Consider the following 24,326-nt stretch of genomic DNA (forward strand, 5'->3'; position numbering starts at 1 on the left):
TTTCTGTTAGAGTAAACCTGCCAAAGTTCTTGGCTCCTGCACAGCACCTTAGGATGACAGACCAGCTGTTCCCAAGCCATGGGTTGTGAAAAGCCCTATTTATGCCATGTCTTCTAAAACCTGTCCCCAAATCCTTTTGGTGCCATCACTAGGTTCCTAAAGCAGCAGTGAAGGAGAGACCCCTGCTAGTCTCATGACCACTTACTTTTGTCAGTGGAGCAGAGGACAAAACCACTCAGCTTAAATTTGTTTCTTTAAGGAATGTAGCAGAATTCCAAGGGGCAGGGGGGAAACAAAACCAAAACCAAACAGCTGGAAAATAGGCCTAATTCCTCATCTCTAAGATGTAAGCACCCTACCCCCTTTTTAGAAACCCAACTTCTCATTACTAGAAATGAAGATCTTCTACCAGCCCCCTCTGAAGTCCATTTGCAATGTTTAGAATTCTGTCTATTCGGGATGCAGAAATGGCTCAGCGGTTAAGAGCACTGGCAGCTCTTTCAGAAAACCAGGGTTCAATTCCCAGCTCCCAACTGTCTGTAACCCCAGTTCTACGGAATCCAGCATCCTCACACAAACACATATGCAGGCAAACCTTCAAAGCATATGAAATAAAAAGAATTCTGTCTATTCAGTTTGACTTACAGGCTGGAAGAGTATTGGAAAGAGAGGAAATGAGACACTATTATCTCTATAAATAAATACATCTTCAACATGTAAAAAGTTTACTGAAAACTTTTATTGTAATCAAAAAGTGACATAACGGGGCTGTAATGAGTTCAGCAAATCATTCTGCTGATATTTTTGAACTGATACCAGCATTTGCCAGGCAATTAAAAAAATTCAAATGTGAAAATTTCACAGTACAGTAAACTCCACCCCAACTAATTAATGGTGGTTAAAAATAATAGGCCCTAGCAAAAGCTCTTATGTTCCATGGTCACAACTCACAATTCTGTACAAAAGTTCGTTATAAAGCTCTGATGTAAAAATGAAAGAATCAAGCAGCAAATACTTTAAGTGCAGCACAGGGTCTTCCATTCATTATTTACAAGGCTGGGATCTCTTTACATTATAACAGTTTAATACAGATAGATGACTTAGTAATTAAGTCAATTAAAACATCCGCCCTTCACACAGTGACAGATTTCGCTTTTTGGTCATCTTTCTCCTTGTCCTTGTCCTTGCTCTTCTTTGCCTTTTTCTTCTTGTGTTTGTGTTTCTGGCTCTTCTCGGCGTCAGCGTCTGCACCCGCATGCTTCTTGTGCTTCTTGTGCTTTTTATGCTTCTTGTGCTTTTTCTTCTCTTTCTTCTTCTTCTTCTTCTTGCTGTCCTGGCTTCCTGCTGAGCTGGGACTGCTGCTGTGGCTTCGGGTCTGGCTGCCAGAAGGGCTGTGACTTCTACTTGGACTAACGCTAGGGCTGCTCTGACTTTGGCTCCTGTCTGCACCTGGCTGGATGGCTGCTGCTACATTCAAGCTCTCTTTTGTTTTCTCTGTTGTCTTTTCTTTCAAGTCCTTGGAGACAATGGCCACAGCTTCCTCTTCCTTCACAGATACATTGCTCTCACTGTCGCTCTCGTTATAGTCTGGTTCAAAAGCAGCCTCATCAGTCTCTCTAGTTAGATCAGAGGAAAGCCGAGAGGAATGACTGAACTGGGGTTTTGGCTTGATGGTACTCTTATCAACCTGCCCAGCAAACGGTTCTTTCTCAACTGCAGGATCTGGTGGGTTAGGTATATATGGCAACTTGCCACCACTACTGGACTCTTTCCCGTTTCTAGCCTCAGCAGCATACTTCTCCCGTTCCTTCCCAGAGTTTTTATCTACAGACTTTATCTCTTCACATGAGCGTTTGGTATCGTAGGGGGCTTTATGATCATGAGGCTTTTTTTCTCTTGGGGGACTAGAATTACTTTTTTTGGACTCTGTTCCCTTTTTAGGCAAATCTCTCTCCTCCCTCAGCTTACCTTTCTGTCCAGATGAAGAATCTTTACTTCGAGGAGGAGAGTCCTTCCTTCTTACTAACTCACTCCTCTCATCTCTTCGCTTGGAACTGGAATGCTCTCTGTTGTCATAGTCTACTTTCTTGTCCCTTCCAGGAGTGAAGTCTTTATTTGAGGAACTGCGAACAGATTCATGTTTATCCGAAGTCCTAGTCTCTTTGGAAGACTGAGACAGATTCTTAAAATTTCCTTGTTCACTCAGACGGTCTGAGGTGCTCTCCTTCTCTGGCTGGGCGCTGCTCTTTCTCTTGTCAGGGACTTCCTTCTCTAACACTGAGTGCTCCCTGTCTTTGGTTCTCCCCTTCTCACTGGATGCAGAGCCTTTTGAGCTTTTGACTTCATGCTGTGTCATTTCGTGGCTCACCTCCTTGGTGAGCTTCTGAAGTTTCTCTGACTGCTCACTTTCTTTCTCAGTGTACTTGACTGGAGCGGACGGCTTAGTAGTAACATTTTTAATAATACTAGATGGTTTCCCTATACTCTGTGCAGGCTGTGTGGATTTAACATCTTCTTCTTCAGATTCAAAGTCGTCTTTATCCCATTTGGACTGAGGAACCTGGATCATAATTATAACGTCTTCAGCAGGAGCTGTATTGTCATTATTATATTCTTCCATAGTTTTAATGACTGTCCTCTTTGTATCCGTCTTTTCTTCAGATTTCCGCACAGGGCTGCCTCCAGTTGAGCTTGTACTAAAATGAATCGATATACTTTTAATTAATGAGAAAATAACTAATGATAAAACCAAAAAAAATTAGAAAAGTCAGCTTAAAATAGAATGTCTTTTTAGCTTTAAAAAATTAAATTATGCTCTAAGAAACACACACTGATCAAACTATAAAAACCAACGTGGTTCATCCACCTTCTTATAACCTAGCCTGAAAGTATGCTTCTACTAGGCTAGTCTATTGAATTGCCATGCTCCAGACTGTCAAGAACATACACATCTATAAGGTCAAAGGACACCTGCCCCCCAGCCCCATACCTGGTGTAGTCCACAAGTGTAGAGCTGGAGCCGTCAGTTCCAGCCACTTTCCTCTTGGCCTTTCCCTTGACTTTTTCCTGTTTAATTTTGCTAGACGTTGATTCCATTTTTTCAGAGGCTTCTTTTGTAGTAGTAGATGTATTTTCTGCACTTGCAATTTTTTTCCCAGTTTCTCTGTTGAGTTTGATTTTTTTGGCTGGGGCAGTTGATGCAATCTTGTCCTTTTCTGGGGTCCTCTCCAGCTTCTCACTATCACCTTCCATTTTCCGCTTTGGTGATGGTTTCACTATTTCAGCTCCTTCTACTTTAGAGATTTTCATTGATGATGACTCAAAATCTTTATCTACAATCTTTTCTTCAGTTTTTCTCTTTCTTTTTTCTCCCTTGCTATCAAGTAGCTTATTTTTCTCAGGCTTCTTGGCCTTTTCATCCTTATTAGCTGGCTTTTCTGGCTTGATGTCTTTGGAACAGTCTTTTTTCACCTTCTCCTCCTTGACTGGCTTTGTCTCAGGGTGTTCTTTTGAAGATTTAGAGTGCGCTTTTCTGGGAGTTCCAGTGACCTTATCATCCTTCTGAGACGACGATGAAGGTTTTATAGAGTCAGTCTTTGCAGCCTCCTCTTTGGCTTTTTTAAGTGGAGGTTCAGACCGAGGAGATTTTTCACGCTCCCCATCTACTTTTTCTTGGGGTCCTTTAGAAGGTTTTAAAACACTTTCTTTCTTGGCTGTAGTAGACCCATCACTTTTCCGTTTGGTCTTGTCACTTTTTACTTTTGGCTTATCTTTTTCTCTCTTGTCTTTTTCAGATACTGATTTGAAAGTGATAGATTCTGCATCCATTGGTTCATCCCTAACAGGTGTAGCATCATCTCTACTTGGGAGAACAAACATTGTATCCGTCTTAGTGTCATCAACTCCTGATGACTCCCTGGATTTCCTGGAAGTCTCTAACAGCTCGGGGTTAAGGAAGCTCTCACTCTCCTCCCCCTTTCTTCGTTTTCTGTGTTTCTTATGCTTGTTTCCTTTATTGTCTCCCGGAATGTTCTCACTCTCTTTTGATTTTGTGTTATCTTTCTGGTTGTGATTATCTCTTGTTGAAAGCTTTTCTGGATAGCTGCCACCTAGATTTCTATTTCTATGACTTTGTCCAGCAGGATAATCGTCTCTGCGCCCTCTTGTGAAGGGTGAATTTCTGATATTAAGAGGTAAAAGTCTCTCTGGAGAGAAGTCCTCTCTGTTAGCTGAGGGTCTAGGCTGTGCCCCCACAGCATACCCTTTGTAGTACTTCTCATACCACTCTCGGTATTTCCTCTCCCATTCTCGGTAGCGTTCTTTCTCAAATGGGTCTCTAAAGTCGACACTCCGCCCATAATAGGCTTTAATGTCATAAGGCGGTGGAACTTCTCTGTATCTATTAAAATACTCACGCTCTGTTTCTCCTTGAGGTACATTACGCTTAGTGGGAGACTGTCCCCTAAATGCTTGAGGAGATCTTGACCGTGAATGATAACGTCTATATGGAGGTGACCTTGACCTAGATCGATGATATCCATGAGATCTGGACCGTGAACGATAATTGCGGCTCTTGCCTCTGCCTCTCCTGGGGTATGGGGGTGATCGTGAATAGGAGCGAGAGTGTGAGCGGCTGAAGGATCGAGAGTAAGAGCGTGAACGTGTCGAGCCAGATCTTGACTTTGAGTAAGTGTATGAACTTCTTGAATACGATGAACCACTATAGGGAGATTTAGACCTAAAAACAAAAACACAGTTGATGGTTGAGAAACATATACAAAATAAAAACAGATTCTAGCACTCTTTTAACATAGTTTTATCTTTTTTTGCATCAGTTTCAACTTAGATGATTAAAGAGGTATAATGACCTCTACTGAAATGGAATAAAGTACTTAAATCACTTGTTACAAAACAAAAGGCAAGTCTTGACAATCAGTGGAGTGCATTAATGTACCGAGAGTTTTATGAGCTTATTAACATTAAGCAAATGCCAATTAAATTTAAATTTCCTGTCTGATTATTTAAGCTAGGAGTCTATTTTTATCTTACACTAGCCAAGAGTCTAGCTTTAAAAGGAACCACATTTTAAATTTAAGTCTAAAAAACAACAAAAAAAAACTTCCAGGGAACTTCTGTAATTCAGTTTTTTTCTATCAATACAACAATGTGTACTCTACCACTGCCTTTTAATCACACAGGTTAATGTTCCAGCAAGAAGCTGTAGCTTTATGGCAAAGGCCCTCAGAATGCTCTCTGGCTAGTTCCCTATGTCTTTCCTTCCATAAACATTCCCCATTTATTTCATATTATAAATAACTTCAAGGGACAAGGACAATTTAGTCCCCATAAATGCTAGTTCTACACAATAGAATTTACACTGAGACATTATTTTAATGGACATATTGGGGAATAAGCTACATCTCTTCCATTCTATAAAACTAGACCGAATCAGAAAAATCTCATTAAGTGCAGTGTTATTTATATCCATAGGTAATCCCTGGATATTCAAAGTCCCATTTGTAATTCTGTTGTGAAGGCTTGCAAAACACTAACCTGGAAAATGAGCGCCTACGCTCCTTTTGAATCTTTTTGTATTCCATCAATTCCTTAGCAAAATCATTTGTAAACTCATCTAGCTTGGACTTTTTCTTTTCCCTAGTAAAATAAAGTTAAAGAGTGAAAGTTAACAAAAACCATTTAAGAAAACTAACAAGACAAATGTAATTAGATCATGAATGAAATGAATGAAATTGCCATTAGTTCTCTACTTTAAAACTATAAATAACTAGGTATCCCTGAGGAAGTTGCTTGTATGGCTTTGGTTTAAATTTTAGGTGAATTTTCTTTACTAACTGGAAACACTGGAAAATGTTTCCAAAATACCTATTTAATGTTGTATCAGAAAATGAAAAAGTGTATGATAACTTCAAATGAAAATACTCACTCTTCCTTTAGTCGTCGTTGCTCTCTATAGAATTCTTCCCTGGACAAAGGTGGTGCTTGCGTTGTAGGGATGGTATTTGAATGAGCAGTCTGAATTCCTGATGATACCCAAGGTGTTGATATATTGGCAGGAGCTGGTGGAAACCCTGGAGGAGGGACACTATATCCTGCAGGTGGGGGTTGGCCAGGAGGAAACTGAGGAGAAAACTGTGGGGGAGGTACACCTGGAGGAAGAGGAAGTGTATGGGGAGGCGGCGGATACAAAGGAGGTGGTGGAACAGGTACAAAGACTGGAGTTGCTGGTAGTGATGGGCCTTGAGTCCTCTGTGATCTTTCGCTGTGGTGTCGCCCACGGTTTATACTTCTGGAGAAATAAATTCCAAGGTATTATACCTTTAAATTAAATATATCTGACACAAATGAGGTTGTCTTTTTCTATTCTTATTTTCCATAGTATAAAAAATGGAATAGAATCAACTACTCTAGCACAAATGCAATCAAGATGTATCTGTATACATTAGCTCTTCAGGCCAGGTATGATGACATAGGTCTATAGTCCCAACTACTCAGGAGGCTGGACAATCACTTGAGTCTTTGAACTTGAGACCAGCTTGTGTAACAGCAAAAACTTGCCCAGAACAAAAACCTCTCAACTGTATTTCAAAAAATCCTCTGCAAGAGCAGCAAGTGCTCTTAGCCACTGAACCTCTCCAGCTACATGATCTAATTTTTAAGGTCACTTAGCAATAGACAGGAAATATATTTTGAAGGAAGTAATAGGTTAACACGGCTGTGATCTAGTTGTCTCCCAAATGACTTTCTAGACCCAAAATTCATGTTAAAAACCACTGCAGCTTCCTTTTGGAGGAAGTGGGTGAAGACCAAACAAAACAGAATCATACTAATTGTAGCATTTGTAATCAAAACTGAAAATGTCAACATTTTCCCTTATAAACCAAAGTAACAGTGCTGAAGTTTCTGAATCGTCTCAAAGAATCTGTGTCTGCTTTTGCTAAGCTAATGGTTTTTTATACAATGAGCAAATAGTATGGGACAGCAACAGCAGGCATTTAGACTTAAGTGTGCTGGGAACCATGAATTAGTACACACCACCTTCTTTTAATGCAATCTAGTTACAAAGGCAGCTAACTGTCATAAGATTGCAATACTGAATGAAGCACTAGAAGATCAGTAATAGCCATAACAAAGCTGGAAGTCTTTGGACCCTGATTGAAATAACCACTACCATAGTAAAAACCTATGGCTTTCTAAATGAACACTGTGAGAGAGAGAGCAAGAAGTCCAACGAATTTCCTGGACTTTTCTTTTGGAAAAGAAGGTTGAGAAAGACTGGGACAGAAACACAATCCTTTTTCCCATCTGGGAGCTGAACTGGCTAACTTTCTCTCGTAAGCTGTATATATATATATATATATATATATATATATATATAATGATATATTGATACAGACCAAGTAATCATTGGAAAGAATACAAAGAACAGAGTGTGAAGAGTGAAAGAAATGGCTCAGTGAGTGGGTAAGAGTGCTTGCACAAGTGCAAAGAGTTGAGCCCAACCAAACTCCCAACACCCACCTAAAAAGCCATGTGTGGCCATGCATTCCTATATTTAACCCCAGTGTTGGGAGGGGCAGACAGACGACTGCTGGGGCTTGCTGCCTATCAGTCTAGCTCTAGTCTCAGTGAGCTGTCTTTTCTCAAAAGAATAAGACAGAATGATAGAGCAGGGTACCTGAAATCCTCCATGGGCCTCTGTAAGCACGCATGTTCACACATACATACCAAAGATGGAGATTTAAACTTTTGTCATTGTGCTAATTTGTCTGTCCTATATTATGTTTTTCTATACTCCTTCCTCCACAGACAGGTCTGGTTATGTCATTCAGCCTGGCCTCCAACTCACAACCTGCCTTAGCCTCACAAACACTGGGATTACAGGTGTGCACTACACTTAGCAATAAAAAAAATTTTAAGCATAACTTCAAATGAGATTTTATACTGCATCTGCTGGGGATTGAACCTAGGGCCTTACATAGGCTAGGCAGCCACTTAACCACTGAACTATAGCTCCTAGTTCCTAGATTACTTAAGGACAACTGCTAAAGACTTAAGAGAAAAAAGGAGAACAAATAATATCTCCTTCCTCATCAGTTTTGTGTTTTACCTCTTAACCCAGTGTGCCATGGATTATCTTCCAAGAGTTTTAGCATGCTTACCTATAACAATTTCTTTCCCCTCTTCTAATTTGTTGTGGTGGAGAAACCAGATACCCAAGCTTGTTGGAACTGTGCAAGATGTAGAAAGAGACAAACAGAATTGAGTATTTCTCTCTAGGTTTAATATATAACCTATCAGTGCACATACTTGAAAAAGCACCTATTTTAACTGTTTTCAAACAATTTCATAATCTTGAACTCTTAAAATTGTTCCAAAGATCTAAGCAAAAAATATTCTATATTTTTGTTAGCACTCTACAGACTTACTGTTTAGAAAAGGGACCTCTAATTTGCAAGGTTCTATGTAGGTATTTTATATGCTTGATTAGAATACTTTTGAGTGCTACAAATGAAAAAATGAGGAGAAACCTATTTGCTCAGTTCTGTGCCCAGCAAACAGATGCCAACTCAGGTATGTCTGTCTTTAAATTTCATGTTCTTCTACTGATACATTCTGCTACGCTCTCATCAGTCTATTTTCTCTAACATGCATGTCTGCATACCAGGTGCATGCCTGGTGGCTTTAAAAGTTTCAGAGGAGGGTACTGATCCCCTGGAGCTGAGTTACAGGTGGCTGTGGGTATTGGGAATTGAATTCAGGTCCTCTGTCTCTCCAGCTCAAATCTACTAATTTTTAATGTCATAAAGCATCTTACAGACATCAATATTCTTTGTGTGTTTGGGCAGAAAAAAAAATCACATAATCCTGTATTATGAACAAGTCAGAAAAAAAAATGAGGAACTCCGTGGTAGACATTAATCTTGCAATGTGTTTACTTACTAAATTGAATTTTGATTATCCAAATAAGACAAGAGAGAGTTCAACAATTTATGAAAATAAAAATCTAGAAAACATATATATAGGATCAATAATCTAAGGTCCTATCACGATCCCTAGGTTCTTAGGAAGAAAAGGACTTATCAGTGTGTATTTTACTATTTTGGAAAAGAATTACAAGGTGACCTTTGAAATGAGTTTTAACTTTATGAGCACACTTAATATGTTTTGGGTTTTTTTTTTTTAGATTTATGACAATTTGAAAAATTTGTAGATAGACCAAGTAGCCTGGAAATACTAGAGAATCAAGAAAAGGGTGTTATGAATACATTAAATATTGCTAAAAGTCTTTTTTTTTTTTTTTTTTTTTTTTTTTTTTGGTTTTTCAAGACTGTCCTGGAACTCGCTCTGTAGGCCAGGCTGGCCTGGAACTCACAGAGATCTACCTGCCTCTGCCTCCTGAAGTGCTGGAATTAAAGGTGTGTGCCACCAACACCCGGCTAACTCTATTTTTTCTTAAACACAAAACATCTAATCTTAAATCATTAAAATTTATTAAACCTATATAGGCTATATACAGCATTATCCAGCCAAGAGAAGTCAAAGATGCAATACTAGATCAAAAGTGGATAAAATTAATCATTGTATACACGGTGCCTCTGGGATTCTACTCTAAGAATTTTCTAAAGCACTGGGAAGTACTAATGATCTCCATGTGCAGTTTACCTTTGCTAAACTGGGTATCATACATTTTTTTTTTTTACCACATATAGTACATCAAGAGAATGACTACGAGTAAAGCTTTGGAGAGTTAAATGTAACAGGCTGGGGGTGAAGCTTCAGGGCAGAATACTTCCCTAGCACGCTGAATCCCTGGGTTCAATTCCCACTGACACACACACACACACACAGAGATAGACAGACAGACACACAGTTACGTGTACATTTTCAATTGTCTGAATGTCAGTGTCTCTAGCCCCAAGTTTTTCAAGTGTCATTTTTTTTTTTTTTTTTTTTTTGGTTTTTCGAGACAGGGTTTCTCTGTATTGTTTTGGAGGCTGTCCTGGAACTAACTTTGTAGACCAGGCTGGCCTTGAACTCACAGAGATCCGCCTGCCTCTGCCTCCCGAGTGCTGGGATTAAAGGCGTGCGCCACCAACGCCCGGCGTTCAAGTGTCAAATATTTTTATTCATTCAGATAATAACCGGAGACATAAATTTGAATTGTAATGTTTAAAATTATGTTAATCTGGCATATTTAAAGGAGTTTATAATAACCATTCACCAAGCTCCTGTCTAATTTGTAGTCTCTACTTTTTAGTTCAAAGGCAAGTATCTGAAGGTTATTATGAATATGTACTTACTGTTCCCAACCTGGTCGACCACCACCTGGACGAGCAGCATTTATTCTTACTGGACCTTAAAAATAAAAAAGAATGAATGTTAGATTCACTGTTAATAATTTCCTAAAGGGAAAAGGATCCAAATAAAAATAATGTTACTTACCAGTTGTGGGGATCAGCTGTCCATGTAATAATGACTGTCCCAACAAAGATGGAGTTCCAAGGACAGGCACCTGGTAACCCTTTGAGAAGAAGTACACATATACACAAACAAACAAAAAACAGAAATAGTTTTTTTAGTTTTACAAGTCAAAGCAAAAATAAAAACAACAAAAATCTGTAAAAAAAAAAAAAAAAAAAAAAAAAGAGGATTCTAAAGCCAGTAAAATCTACCTTTTCTTCCATAAGAGCAGTAATTGCAATTGAGGAGGCTCCCTTAGAATGTTCTGATGCCAGGGCAGCAGCTGGTAATAATTTATTATCAGAATCCCTAGAAAACAATGTAACATAAGACATCACCAACAATGTAAAATGGTAACAATCACTAATACAGCTTATCTATATCCTGCATTACAATGAGTTAATGACAACTTCTGAGATAAGTGAAAGGACAGGCTGTAAAAAGCTCTTTATACATAATGTAAATGCCTGGGCCAGTTAGATGCTTTAGTAGTACAGGCACTTATATGCAGGCCTAACTGGAATTTTGGTCTGCAGAGCCTACAAGATGGCATTAGAGAACCAAGTCCTTAAAGCTGTTTTCTATCTCTACATACATGCCTGGGGCAACCACATGCCTGCATGCCCACACATACATATGTACTATTTAAAAAAAAAAAAGGAATTCCCTGAAGAAATACTACATATGACACATATGACAGAAAATAGGTGCAGCTGGGCAGATCTCTGTGAGTTCGAGGTCGGGCTGGACCGACAGCCTCCAAAACAATACAGAGAAACCCTGTCTCGTAAAACCAAAAAAAAAAAAAAAAAAAAAAAAAAAAAGAAGCTACTACTTTAGGGGGTGGAGAGATGGCTCAGTAGTGAAGAGATGGCTAAGAGATAGCTCAGCTGTTCTTTTAGAGACTCAGGTTTGATTCCCAGCACCCATATAATATACGATTATCTATAACTACATTCTAGGGGATCAATCACCCTCTTTGCCATTGCAGAAACAGACAGACATGCTGGCAAAATACTCATATACATAAAATGAAACTAAAAAATTATAAAAGGCAAATCTCTGAATTTAGAGGCCAGCAATGTGTCTACATAGTGAGATCCTATCTCAAAAATAGTAACTATATAGAGAAAAAAACTGCACCCCTGACCTCATTTGTCTTCAATGATAAGATATAGACTCACCGGAAAGGGCCATCTGACTTTTCCGAATGGACTGATATAGATACTGTTGCAGTTATATCAGGTACTGGAGCTGGGGCAGAAGATGGATTTCCAGGCACAGAAGGAGCCAAGGAAGATGGATTTGAAGTTAATGAAGATATAGAGGGAGTTGGGTGAGCTGAGGAAGACGTCACTGGAATCATCAAAGGATCTTGCTGTCTTGATATCGGAGATCTCATAAGAGGCTGTAGGTTCCGCTGAATGAGTGGTCTTGGAGGTGGTACTGGGGGTGGGGGTGGGGGTGGAGGTAACTGCTTTCGTAGTCTTTTTGCATAGCCAGTTTCATTTTTGAAATTATTAACAGCCTATAGAACCAAACACAAAAATGCAGAATATGTACTATATCATTCATTTCAATCAGTTCAATCAGTGAAAATGCTAATGATACTTTTATGCAAAAAGATACAAACCGTTACCTGTCGTAAAAACTTGTTGGCAATCAAGGCATCAGGAGAAACATCAGTTTGATTACATGTTGGACATACATGGTCATCTGAGTCCAGGAGCGCTGTCCTAATACCTATGTATGAGAAGATGATAAACATGAGGTGGCATGGTAGAAACTTGGTGTTCATATAATGAATTTAAAGACAGCCTATGCCCCCTAAGGCTAAATTAAGAAACTTTTGTCTCATGCTGAGTGGTGGTAGTGCATACCTTTAATCCCAGCACTCAAGAGGCAGAGGCAGGCAGATCTCTGTGAGTTCGAGACCAGCCTGATCTAAAAGAGCTAGTTCCAGGACAACCTTCAAAGTCACAGAAAAACCCCCTCTCAAAAAACCAAAAAAAGAAAAGAAAAAAACTCGTCTCAAATAGGAAAAACAAAAACAAAAACAAAACAAAACAAAAAAAAAAACAAAAAACAAAAAAAAAAAAAAAACACAAAAGACTAAAAAGAAGGAAAGCAACTTAGTAGAAGCCAGAAGGGTCTGATCTGCTGGAACGGGAGTTACAGATGGTTGTGAGCTGCCACCTGGATGCTGGGAACTGAACCCAGGGTCCACTAAGGAGCAGTCAGTGTTTTTAACATCCATCTCTCCAGTCCCAAATACCTTCTTTTGAGATAAGGTCTCACTGTGTAATCCAGGCTGGCCTTGAACTCACCTGCCTCTACCTCCCAAGTGTTTGAGTTAAAAGCATGTGCCACCATGCCTGGACCTTATATAAATGTTTAAACAGACAGAAAATGCATTATCAAATACCTACCCTTATTTAGCTAGCAATGAAAATATTGTACAAAAAAAATAGAACTAAGTCTAGAAAAGAGTGCCAAACATTTTACATATTTTTAGAATCTTTGAAATAGCTTAACAAGAATTAGCTCACAGCTAACGATAAATCCAGTTCCAGGGTGATCAATACCCTCTTCTGGCCTCCATGGTCACTGACACACACTAACATGCAGGCAAAGTAGTAATACACACACAAGTGAAACCCAAAGGTCTTGTTTAAAAGTAATAATGAAAGGCCAGGGAGGATAATAAACTCAAAGCCAGCTTAAGTAAAAAAAAATAAGTAAATGAACAAAGGTCCAAAAGACCATTATTAAAACAACCAACCACCCGCCTAAACAACTACATCTTGTAATTTACCAGCAAATACAAATACTCTGAAACAAGTATCCCTAAAAGGTCCCAGTCTCTTACATTCATCACAGTAACTGTTTCCACAGCAGGGAATGACAACAGCATCATTCATAATGTCCTTGCAGATGAGGCACAATAGCTCATCTGGGATAGGCTCATCTTCTTCTGAAGATGATGACCGCTCCTCTGGTAAGAAGGGTGGCTTCTCTTTCTTCCCAATTGCATAGGCCTCTCTGTAAAAGACAGTTTCCGCATTTTAGGATTGACAAAAGAGTAGTCATGTTCTATGCTCAGTACACTATACCATAGTAGAACATGTAACTTCAGGACAATGACACTGAGAGTAGACAAACATGTTTTCCCATGAATGAGGGCAGTTATGCCTAGTCTCAACAGACACAAATCAGAACTCCAAATAAGTAAACAAAAGTAAACACTTTAAAAGCAACTAAAAAGATTTTAGAATCCTAACTCTAGGAACTAAAGGCCAGAGAGGTAAACATGTTAAGATACCAGAATGTCTTATGTAAATGTCAAAAACAGAATTTGTACTTGACGAATACTCTAAATCACAATTTTCCTTTAACCAGGTGTTTCTGCAAATAAATAAAATGAATAACAAAAAAGTCTCCTCCCACACTCCAGCATTCTGTCATACCCATGTAGACACCAACTAAATGTCACAGATGGGAACTGTGTTATCTATAACCAGGCCATCAAACAGACTAGATAACCAATGATCTACCTGTAACTACATTAAAAGATAAATCTACTTGTCAATTAAACATGAGTTAATGATCAGAATGCGTTACACAAATATGAAAGAACACGTCATTATACATTCTGGTTTTTTGTAGAAATGACTTTTTTCAGGAATGGTAGTTAAATACATCTAAAAACACAAAAAATTATTCTCAGACTTGCCTCTATTGTTCCACAAGTCCTCACTTCTCTATACTCAAAGTTGTAAACCATAAGAATTCTTAAGAGAAAACCTTTGTTTCATTTAAAACAGGATGTGCTCATCTCAATGCTGAAATGAAATAGTCTCAGCTGGATGGAGGAGGGTACCTTAGGTGTGTTATTTGTGTTGCAGCTGCTCCATAGACATCACCACGATTCCACAAATAAGTATCAATTTGCTTATGCCCCATTGTTCCCAATTTGTGAAAGAGGAGTCTCCCACTGCCCAAGAGAAAAGAAAAAAGGGAAAAAACAAAAAAGGGGGAGAAGAGAACAGGATAGAAAAAGAAACAGAAGAAGAGTCTGAGTTGTTTATCAGTGGTGTTAGTGGAGAGGGTGAATGTTTTATTTAAAATAATAGGGCTCCCATCTCTCCCCAGTATGGCTGTGCATCTGACACAAACGAGCTTTTCTCCCCAGGACTCAAAAGCAATGAATTATTAGTTAGGGCTCACAGATGATGTTAACTTTTTCAACACAGATTTCTACTCATTAAAAACTTTTACATAATATAGATGAAGCAGTCTGCTCTTAAATTGACTGCAAAAAAAATGAAATTCCAATTTAAAATTGTTTCATATCATTTATGAATGTCTCTGGATTAGCTACAGCCTAACAACAGACTGCATAAGATGAATCACAAAAACTCAGGATGGTGGCTGATGAAAGTAGAGGAGCGAAGCAGAGCATGTGAGCAAGGCTGGAGCAAACATTTGTATACTAAAGTGCACATCCCTAAATGGACATCCTTTCAGGACCAACCCCACCTGCTCACCACACTACTTCAACATTTGTGCAGGAAGCTGAGGAGACTCATCTGTCTCGGAGAACATGGACATCTGGCCTCTAAACTGGTGTTAGTCAAAGGATGTTCTAGGATCTCAACTTTGTAATCTTTTGGAAGGCCAGCTTAAAAATGCAGAATCAGGATCTTACCAGATTCTAAATAAAAACTGGACATTCAGGGCAGAGAATCTGAGATCACAGCCTAGATTAGAGGAACACTTACAACATACCTATGTATGTTTATACTGAAGGAGATAATAAAAGGCAGCTAAGAAAACTATTAAGAGCAAATCTATGGCAGACTAAGCTGAATCAGACCACTAGACTTTGTTCCTTTGTTAAAAACTAGCTCATAAGAGGCCAACAAAATGGTTCAGCAGGTGAACTGCCTGCCAGTCTTACACAGAAAGCTGCAAGGAGAGAAGCAACTCCGCAAAGTTATACTGACCGTCACACATGCACGAGACACACACACACACACACACACTGACCGTCACACATGCATAACCACACACACTCACCTGCTAATAAAGAAAAAAACTAGCTTAAAAGATAAAATCTGAAAGTATATTAAAAATAAGCACCAAAGCCAGGTATGTTGGTGTACATCTGTAATACCAATAGCAAGAAGCTTGAAGCAGGCAGGATGAGCACACATTTGAGACGAGCTTGGACAACAAAGTCTTGCCTCAAAAGACAAGACAAAACAAAACCCCAAACCTAACAAAACAATAACAAAAACCCAAACCACGAAACATTTTACAGACCTGGCTGAACTGAACTAATAGTGGTTTGTAAAGCACACCCTACTTTAGGCTGAAGATGATGTGATATATCTAAATCTAGCCAAGTAACCTTGCTCATTTATGCCAGGCATTTAAATTTGCCTTGGTAACTTCTTGCACATTTATTCTTAGATGTTTGTTTCTCAAAATGGAAATAGCATATGTAAGATAATGTGGGAGCATGTATGTGAATGAGGAAGAAAGGAATGACAGAAAGAAAAAAATTAGAAGACTACAAGGGAAGTGGCACTCACTAATGACAAAAATCCCCAAATTCATTTAAAATTTGCATAAATGGAGCAGACTGCAGCCTCTCAGATTTAACACAGAAATGTAACAAATGGAAATGAACAATTCTGAAATGGAAACTTCCCAAGGAATCCAAATAGTCAAGTTACAAGCCCAAGACTGAAATACTATACCCTGGGACTACCTGGTCCCCACAGCTCACACCTAAAATGCATACTTACGCATCTATAGTTGGTATGGCATATTTTCCAGTGTTCGTAAGCATTGCACCTTTCATGTTAGGATCTTTCACTTCCATCATAAAACTTCTGGGAATTCCAGTGCTCTTTTTGATCCTAGGGCCAGATTCAAAGTTCTTATCCTGTTTGGAAGAAGGGAGAAAAGAGGAAGACAAGAGTCTTCTTTAGTAGTGCCTGGGCACCTCACACAATGCTCGTCACTGACTTGTGATGCTCCAAACAGAGGAACTCATTTCATTCTCAGATTTGCTATGTGAACTAAATACTAAGTACTAATTATTACTACTTCAAAGAAAACAAGACAAGCAACATGTTCTATTTAACAAAGCAGCCAAGACTTGGGGTCTGGCAACCTACACTCCAAAAGCAGTGCTCATTTGCCATTTTAACGGTGATTTTTACCACAGCAAATACGGTTAAGAGATAATTCTAAGAAAAACTAGATGTATCAGTTTCTACATGAACTTACCCCATTTGTTGGACAATTCTTAATATAATGACCAGGCTTGCCACAACGAAAACAGGTATAAGATGGAGGTGGTGGACCTAGAGGCTTTTTCATGTAACTGAAAAGGAAAAAGAATTAGTATGTACACAGAGATTTAAAAATAATGTTTCTAATTGTGGGGGCAAACACCCCAAAGTTCCTGTTAGCATAAAAATATTTATGAACTTACTTGATTGGGTCGTATTCATGGCCAGATTGCGACATCATTGCTTTAATTTTATCTTCCTCAGAAGCATTGGCTTCAGCCAGATTGGCAGTCTGTTTAACGGGTAATTATTTGACACACACATTAGAAACACATTAAGACCACACAGCAAAGACAACACACTCAACCTACACAGAGCAACATCTAAATGAGCTGTGCTTTATACATGGGTTACTGAAGAAAGCACTGGGAATTCTTACAGCACCATCTCTAGGGGAGCTTGGAAGGCTGAGGAAGTCTTTCTGGAAACACTCAGACCTTAGACCTTGTCTGTACCTACATTGACATCTAAACACATGATTGTTCTAGCAACTCAAGGCTGGGTGAGGTTAAATTAAAAGAGAAACACTTGATGTTGTCAAATCTTCAAAATGTTTCAAGTGTCCCAGCATTGAGATAATAATTTACATTGAGAACTTAGCAGGCAAAGGTGGGGATAAATGACAGCATTACTACACACTACAAGTCAGAAGGCTCTTTGGCTAGCAGTCAGTTTCTAATTAGTTGAAAGGTATACTTTTAAATCTTAAAACTTCAGATAAATTTTATGAGCTTCATAAATCTAGCAGTCTAGATATAAACAGGGTCTAAGGGAGTGATTTTCTAATAACATGATCTTCAAGCATATACCATTCACATCGTTACTCTTTTATCTTTACATTCATCCACAAAACAAGCAACCAGTTTTAACACTTTATTGTAATTTTATATACAGAGAATGCTTAACATTAACAGAGCGTGGAACAACAGCAACATTTACAGAAAACTTATTACAGATTTTTAACAACTAATTTGTTTGAACCCAAATATTACTTTACAAACAGATTAAAGGAAAAAAATTACCAAACCTCCAAAACTTCCCAATTCCTCCCAGCCAAGTAACAATGGTAGAAATAGACCAGAACTCCAATGCAGTCCTTACAGTACAAAGAATAAACAGTATGTACTATAAGCTGTCAAAGACGTAAATTCTATGCTAACTACTTTGCATTAGAAAAATAACAAAATATGATGATTTATCTACTTTGCTCAGAATCATTAATTCTAGTGTTTTGTTTTCTTAGGACTAGAGCTTAAGAAGCAATTAGTCTGTTAACAGGACATTTTTTAAGGATACATCCTAGGAAAAGGACATAGCCAAGGACAAAATAGGGACAACACTAAGGGAATAACCCTTTTCATTTTCATTTTTGTTGGTTGTTAAATTAGACTTTACATTTCTGGTAGCAGGGAAAAAGACTTTTGGGAAACTTGACAGCTGCCTTCTGAGCCCTCAAGCCTACCTGTTCTAGTCTAAAGACACAATCTACAATCTAAAATACTGCCTAAAAAAAAAATCCATCACTAGTGCTTTCCAAAACAGAATATACATATTGTTGAGAATAAATGCAAGCAACCTTGTCAACAACATGGTACACACAACGATTTCAGAAGGTAACAATTTGACCCTCTGCCAAAAACATACACTCATATTCCTGCAAACAGCTTTACAAGTATACACTTACACAATTCATGTAGTCTGTGTTCAAACAAATTAGGTTGTTTAAAATTATTCAAATTTGGACAGACTACAAGTTTAAAGCATGAGGAAACAACTGCACCACATTTTAAATATTGATCTTGGTGGGATCAATTCAAAATTTCAAGAATTAACCACACAACTGTCCATGTAAAGGAAATCTTCTGTTTTGGCTATTTTAATGAAGTCCACATAACTCACAGCCAAAACCAGGGAATTCCTCCAGAATTGTGCTAGTTTCCTGTGTTTAATTAAACAAAATTGTGTAAGGGGAAAAACCGGTTAAGTGTAGCTTCCTGTGTTTCTTCAGTCTTGAAGATGAACATTATGCAGGGACGCTGACCAAGTTACACCCCTATCTTCTCAGGACGGCAACTATTCTTTACAGGGCAGTAATAGTATGTACAATGCATTCACAAAATACATCTTCCCCCACCCTCCTTAAAACAGTACTGTTCCACATTTAAAAAAATATTAGACTTATATTGTCAAGAATATATATATATATATACCTTTGTAAGCTGGGCCAGAGAAATAGATGCAGAAGAGTCATCAATCTGTTCACAAAAAATTAAACATACATTCAAGTTCCACGCTGAAAACATCTGAAAGTGATTATTTAGCCCCTAAAGTCACTTAATATTAAATATTGGGCATTTTTCCTAATTTTCTAAAGAATGTTATAATTTGTATTTTGTTTGAATTCTGAAAATATGCTCAAGTTATTTTATCTTTTGTTAACATTTTATATCCAGTTATAAAGGCTATGGTGTATGAAAGGACTTACTGCAGTGAAATAAATCAAAGGGCAAAAAATTCCTCTACTCAAGAGTGGTGACTCAATACTACAATGAGAGTACTACATCTCCCAATAGTCTTTAAATTTGATAATGCTCACAACAATGTACACTACGAGAGAACTAAAAGGAAGGAAAAAAAATCTAATTCCCCCAATGCCATTAAACAACACTGTAAAAACAAACAGCTCTTTAGGCCTCAGATAATTTGCTGTAAATGTAACAGCTCCCAGGCAATTCCTAGTGTTTTCCTTTTGAACATCAACTACTGAGCTTATTTTTCTATCCAAAGAATAATAATAGCTCCTCTCTGGTCAAAAAAACCACAGGTTCCCTGCTAAGCCAATGTCACTCACTCTAAAACAAAACAAGAAAAAAAAAAAAAGGAAAGGAAAAGAAAAACAGGAAAGATACCCTGGGAAAGAGTCAAAGAGCTGTCATACACAGTAATAGATTTTAGTCTTTGGAGAGAAGTCAATTTAACCAAACAGGGAGAGGATATAAAGGACATAAGAGTTTTAAAAATGTATTATATGATGTTAATCTTTTTAAAGTTTTTTCACTTGATCCCATTAAATGATTTAGTTTTTAAAAAGATGCTTATCTGCATGCACACAAAAGCATTTTAGTAACCAGCTTCTCAACAAGAGTTCCCTAAGCTCCTTAGATTCTACTTATGCATGATACTGGTCAGAATCCTTTGGAATGGACAGACTCCAAGTAGGATATCTGGCTCAAAGAAAATATTTTCAGATATCCTTCTAGAAGTATTGAAAGCACAAAAATTGAAATGCAACAAGCTTCAATATGAAGTTGCCAATGTCCACAAAAACTACATTTGCTAATTTAAGATACATCTTAGCTAGACGTGGAGGTGCCTGCCTACTATGATCCTAAGGCAGGAGGACCACAATTTTCAGAGCTGGACTACACAGTAGGTTTGAGGTCTGCGTGACCTCTGTGGCAAGACTGTTTCGTAAAACGAATCTTACAAATATCTTAAGTTTAGTCTGATGGGTACCAATATGGGATGCTTATTTAGACACATGGTTCTTTGTTCCCCATTTAAAGACAGCAGAGTTCATCATGTGCTAAGTCCACATTTCTAAAGCATAACCACTAATGCATAAGCAAGAGCTCTCTTGCTTACCTCTAAGGAATTTTTTACTTAGGGACTAATCTCAAGAAACAGAAAAAAAATTAGGAAAAAAAAATACTGTTATCCAAAAGAAAGCCTAACCCACTCAGGTTTATTTTTAAAAGGGCCACATTTTAAATCACCAGGAACTACCATAACATAGGTGACAAAGGTCTGACTGAATAGTTGCTAACCTAATCAAACCACTCTGTAACTAACTCTCTCACTGTTTTTCTTTCTTCCACTTTTTTTTTAATCATGGACTTCTTTAGTTCAAAGTGGTTTCCCACAAATTACATTTTAATCATTTTTTCCCCACCAAATAATGTCTATGCTATCTAAAAATCTTACAATCTAAGGTCAACTATACCAAAAATTTAGAAAGCTACCCAATTTTACACATAACCGGGCATTAAGAGACAAGTAAAAAAATGTTCACAAAGCCGGGCGGTGGTGGCGCACACCTTAATCCCAGCACTCGGGAGGCAGAGGCAGGCGGACCTCTGTGAGTTCGAGACCAGCCTGGTCTACTGGAGCTAGTTCCAGGACAGCCCCCAAGGCCATTGAGAAACTGTCTTGAAAAACTGGGAAAAACAAGTTCAAAGAACGGCTGAAAAATGATTAGGAATTTATACTACCTAAACATCAATAAATTGACTTCTCAGTAAAATACTGTTACATCTGCCACATTTAAAAATGATGTGTACTATAGGCATCATTAAGATTAAACCTCCTTTGTGCTAGGGAGGGCCTTGCTTCTGGGAGCAAGTACCTAAAATCTTTTTAAGCCAATTATATTTGAATGATATTAAAAGGACCCTACAATATAATCCCATTGTTTAGTCAGCAAGAACATCTAGCTTTGGAGTACCAGACCAACATGGACAGATGACTAAAAGGATTAGGGGAATAGTCTTTGATCAGACTTGGCTTAAATTAGCAAAAATGCACTGGGTATGTGGTAGTCCATACTTGTTATATCAGCACTTGAGAGGCTGAGGCAGGAGGACTGCCATGATTTCAAGGCCAGTCTGAGCTACAAGCAAGTACCAGACCAGCTAGAGTTGTTTCACAGCAAGACCTCTGATGTCTTCAAAAAAAAAAAAAAAAAAGAAGAAGAAGAAACAAAGCAAAAACCAAGTTGTGCATGATGGCATAGTATAAGCCTGCAATCCCAGCACATGGGAGGTTAGGCAAAACTCAAGCACTCAAGGGCAGCCTCCCATATAGAGGGTAGCCCGAGTTATGAGAGCCTGTCTCAAAGCATAAAACCAAAATGTACACAGACATACCTTTCCTAATCAGAATTTTAAATTTTGCCCAGGGTCTCTATTTTGTTTGTTAATGTGTATAGCCAAACCATCCTTATTCCTAAATTATGAATACTAATTAGTCAATGAACATGTTTCCATGGTCTTAAATGTCAAGAAAGCATTGAAACAAATAAGATATAGAGACAACAGATTATGTTATGTCTCCATCTCACTTAATTCTACCTAAAAGTTAAAACTGTTTAAAGCACTAAAAGGAAGAGAAATCTGAATAAGCTTATTAATAAATGTCTTATAAATGTAATACAGACATGCCAGGGAACACACAAGGCTAAAAGAATGTTAACTTTATTTATGAACATGTGATTTGTGTTTATACACATGCTAATAAACAAAAAGGAAATAATTGTTTTCAAGAAATAAAACTTCATCTGAATTAATTTAAATGCTATATAAAAATAGTTTATACAAATGTGTTACATTTACTACTACAGTCACCGGGACAAGTTTTTCTAATTTGTGCTAGCATTTGGATACATAAAAATCAGTTTTAAACCAATCACCAGCAAAACAGAAACTCGGACAGTTTTACAGCATATGCTTTAAAAACCAAAAAACCCAAAAACAACAACAAAAAAACCCCAAAAAACAAACAAACAAAAAAACCCAAAAATCCACCCATATATTCAAATATGGGGGAAAAAACCCCAAACACTGACTTTTTGTGTTTAAAATCACTGTATTTAGACAGGAACTAAAGGCCATACACTTTAAAGAACAAGTTCAAAGTTGATATATTCTACTTATCATGTTAAGATCCAATGATCCAAGGTTAGTGAAATGCCTCATACACAAATATCAGTATTCAAAAAGAATAAAATGAAACAGTAAGCAATACCCCGATTTCTAAAAGAAAACTTCAAATACTGTGTTATGGTGTACAAGTATTGAGCCTGAGCAGTAAAATGTTTAGAGAACCATCAAGTTACAGAACCCAATTAAGATAGCCCTGTGTTAACAAGCACCTGTCCCACAACTTAGTTTTTACATAAAAAGTCAAAATAGTGTCACACTACAGGTTAAACTGTAATTATAAAAAAGATATTACCCCCAATTAATGGGAGTTACTTCTGATAAGATACAGTTTTCAATAATTTCTAACTAATGCAGCATTTTAGCATCTTATGAGAAAGGCAAACATTCCAGTTTAAATACACTAGCTTGTATATGAACTGCATAAAACCATTAAATCACTGCATGGTTCTGCACTCTTGGTGGTGGAGATGCAATTTCACTCTGTACTGTATATAGTACAAGGGTACACAAAGGACAGGAGCTCACAGGTGCCAAATGAAGCAAGACTGACTAAAAGTTGCATTACAAGTCTCTCAAAAGCTCTTTTCTAGGATGTGTTTGAACTTGGAGAAAGAAGCAAACAATAATGTAAGTTCTGCATGTTGCTAACCCATTTTTGAAAGCCACCAATCAGTCAGGGAAAAAACCCTAATAAACTAAGTGAAACAACGTGAAAATGGCAAAATATACACTCCAAACAATTTTTTTTATTGCAAGAAACAAAAAGCACAAAACAGCCTGTACATACATACAAAATACTAACTATAGACAGACAGATGTAGAACATGTTGCCATGTTCTTCGGTGTTAAGCCTATACCATCTAAAAAGGATAATACATTACTGTACACCACAGTGTCATACAGGGAGAATGCTATCATATTTAATATGAAACAGTGTAAAGGGCATCAATAACCCATTTCTACAGAGTAACTACAAATTATGCCACATATATCCATATTCAACTGAACTGTCATCAAAATACAATTTATTTACAGTGTGTGCTATCGTCAGGTGGGTATTCTAAATGATTTACTTCACTGAAACATTATATAGGTAAAAACAATTGTGTAGAAAAAGGGTGATTGTGTTTTTACATACTGCTTTTGTAGTTCCCATCACTGGTTCAGTTCGACTTCTAAAAATAAAACAGAAACAGAAACTAACATTAGCTACTTATGAATTTCGTGTGTGTGTGTGTGTATTTTCAGTTTCAGTTAGTGTAGGTCAGCCTTGAACTCACTATACAGCCAAAGCCAGATCTTCTTGCCTCTTCCTCCCCATGTGCTGGAATAAGAGGTATTCATCAATCAACATGTATGACTGCTAATAAATCATAATATATATCTCTAATCTCAAATCTTTAGGAATAGTCCCATATTGAGACATTCTGAGATTTTTATAGTGTTCCCGAAAGATACTGTATTTATAAACTTTGTGGACTGAATACTTATTGGTAAATCTAGATATAAATTTCTACATATCCAATTTCTTAAGCAAGCTACTGCTGGTAACATTTATGATGGATCTTTATCCACTCTGCTCAAAAATTAGCTTCAGATCCATATAGACGTTGATGATTATAATTTTAAAAATATTTTAAAGCCAAGCATAGTGGCACATGCCTTTAATTCCAGCACTCAGGAGTCAGAGGCAGGCAGATATCTGAGTTCCAGGGCATCCAGGGCTATATAGACAGACTATGTCTCAAAAACCAAACAA

The 24,326-nt window shown here is 37.7% G+C and overlaps 1 protein-coding gene across 6 annotated transcripts in view; it reads right to left on the reverse strand.

The window, feature by feature from the left end:
• Positions 1–719: 719 nt before the first annotated feature.
• The window catches only part of Rbbp6 (RB binding protein 6, ubiquitin ligase), a 31,543-nt gene continuing 7,936 nt past the window's right edge, over positions 720–24,326 (reverse strand). The window contains exons 3-19 of one of the 6 annotated variants that reach the window (XM_040755083.1): positions 23,706–23,742; positions 19,058–19,102; positions 16,991–17,079; positions 16,783–16,879; positions 16,296–16,435; positions 13,352–13,524; positions 12,116–12,225; positions 11,667–12,010; positions 10,695–10,791; positions 10,465–10,543; positions 10,323–10,377; positions 8,181–8,249; positions 5,945–6,307; positions 5,554–5,655; positions 2,990–4,738; positions 1,969–2,696; positions 1,317–1,616 (exon numbers count right to left, since the gene is read on the reverse strand). In XM_040755083.1, coding sequence (XP_040611017.1) covers positions 1,549–1,616; positions 1,969–2,696; positions 2,990–4,738; positions 5,554–5,655; positions 5,945–6,307; positions 8,181–8,249; positions 10,323–10,377; positions 10,465–10,543; positions 10,695–10,791; positions 11,667–12,010; positions 12,116–12,225; positions 13,352–13,524; positions 16,296–16,435; positions 16,783–16,879; positions 16,991–17,079; positions 19,058–19,102; positions 23,706–23,742 — 4,345 coding nt within the window. In that variant the 3' untranslated portion in view covers positions 1,317–1,548. Of the gene's footprint in view, positions 2,697–2,989; positions 4,739–5,553; positions 5,656–5,944; positions 6,308–8,180; positions 8,250–10,322; positions 10,378–10,464; positions 10,544–10,694; positions 10,792–11,666; positions 12,011–12,115; positions 12,226–13,351; positions 13,525–16,295; positions 16,436–16,782; positions 16,880–16,990; positions 17,080–19,057; positions 19,103–23,705; positions 23,743–24,326 lie in introns of all 6 variants that reach the window. The other 5 variants (XM_040755050.1, XM_040755043.1, XM_040755072.1 and 2 more) reach the window with 5 other exon arrangements.

Source organism: Mesocricetus auratus, unplaced genomic scaffold, assembly GCF_017639785.1.
Source record: "Mesocricetus auratus isolate SY011 unplaced genomic scaffold, BCM_Maur_2.0 Super-Scaffold_4256, whole genome shotgun sequence".
NCBI classification, from domain to species: domain Eukaryota; kingdom Metazoa; phylum Chordata; class Mammalia; order Rodentia; family Cricetidae; genus Mesocricetus; species Mesocricetus auratus.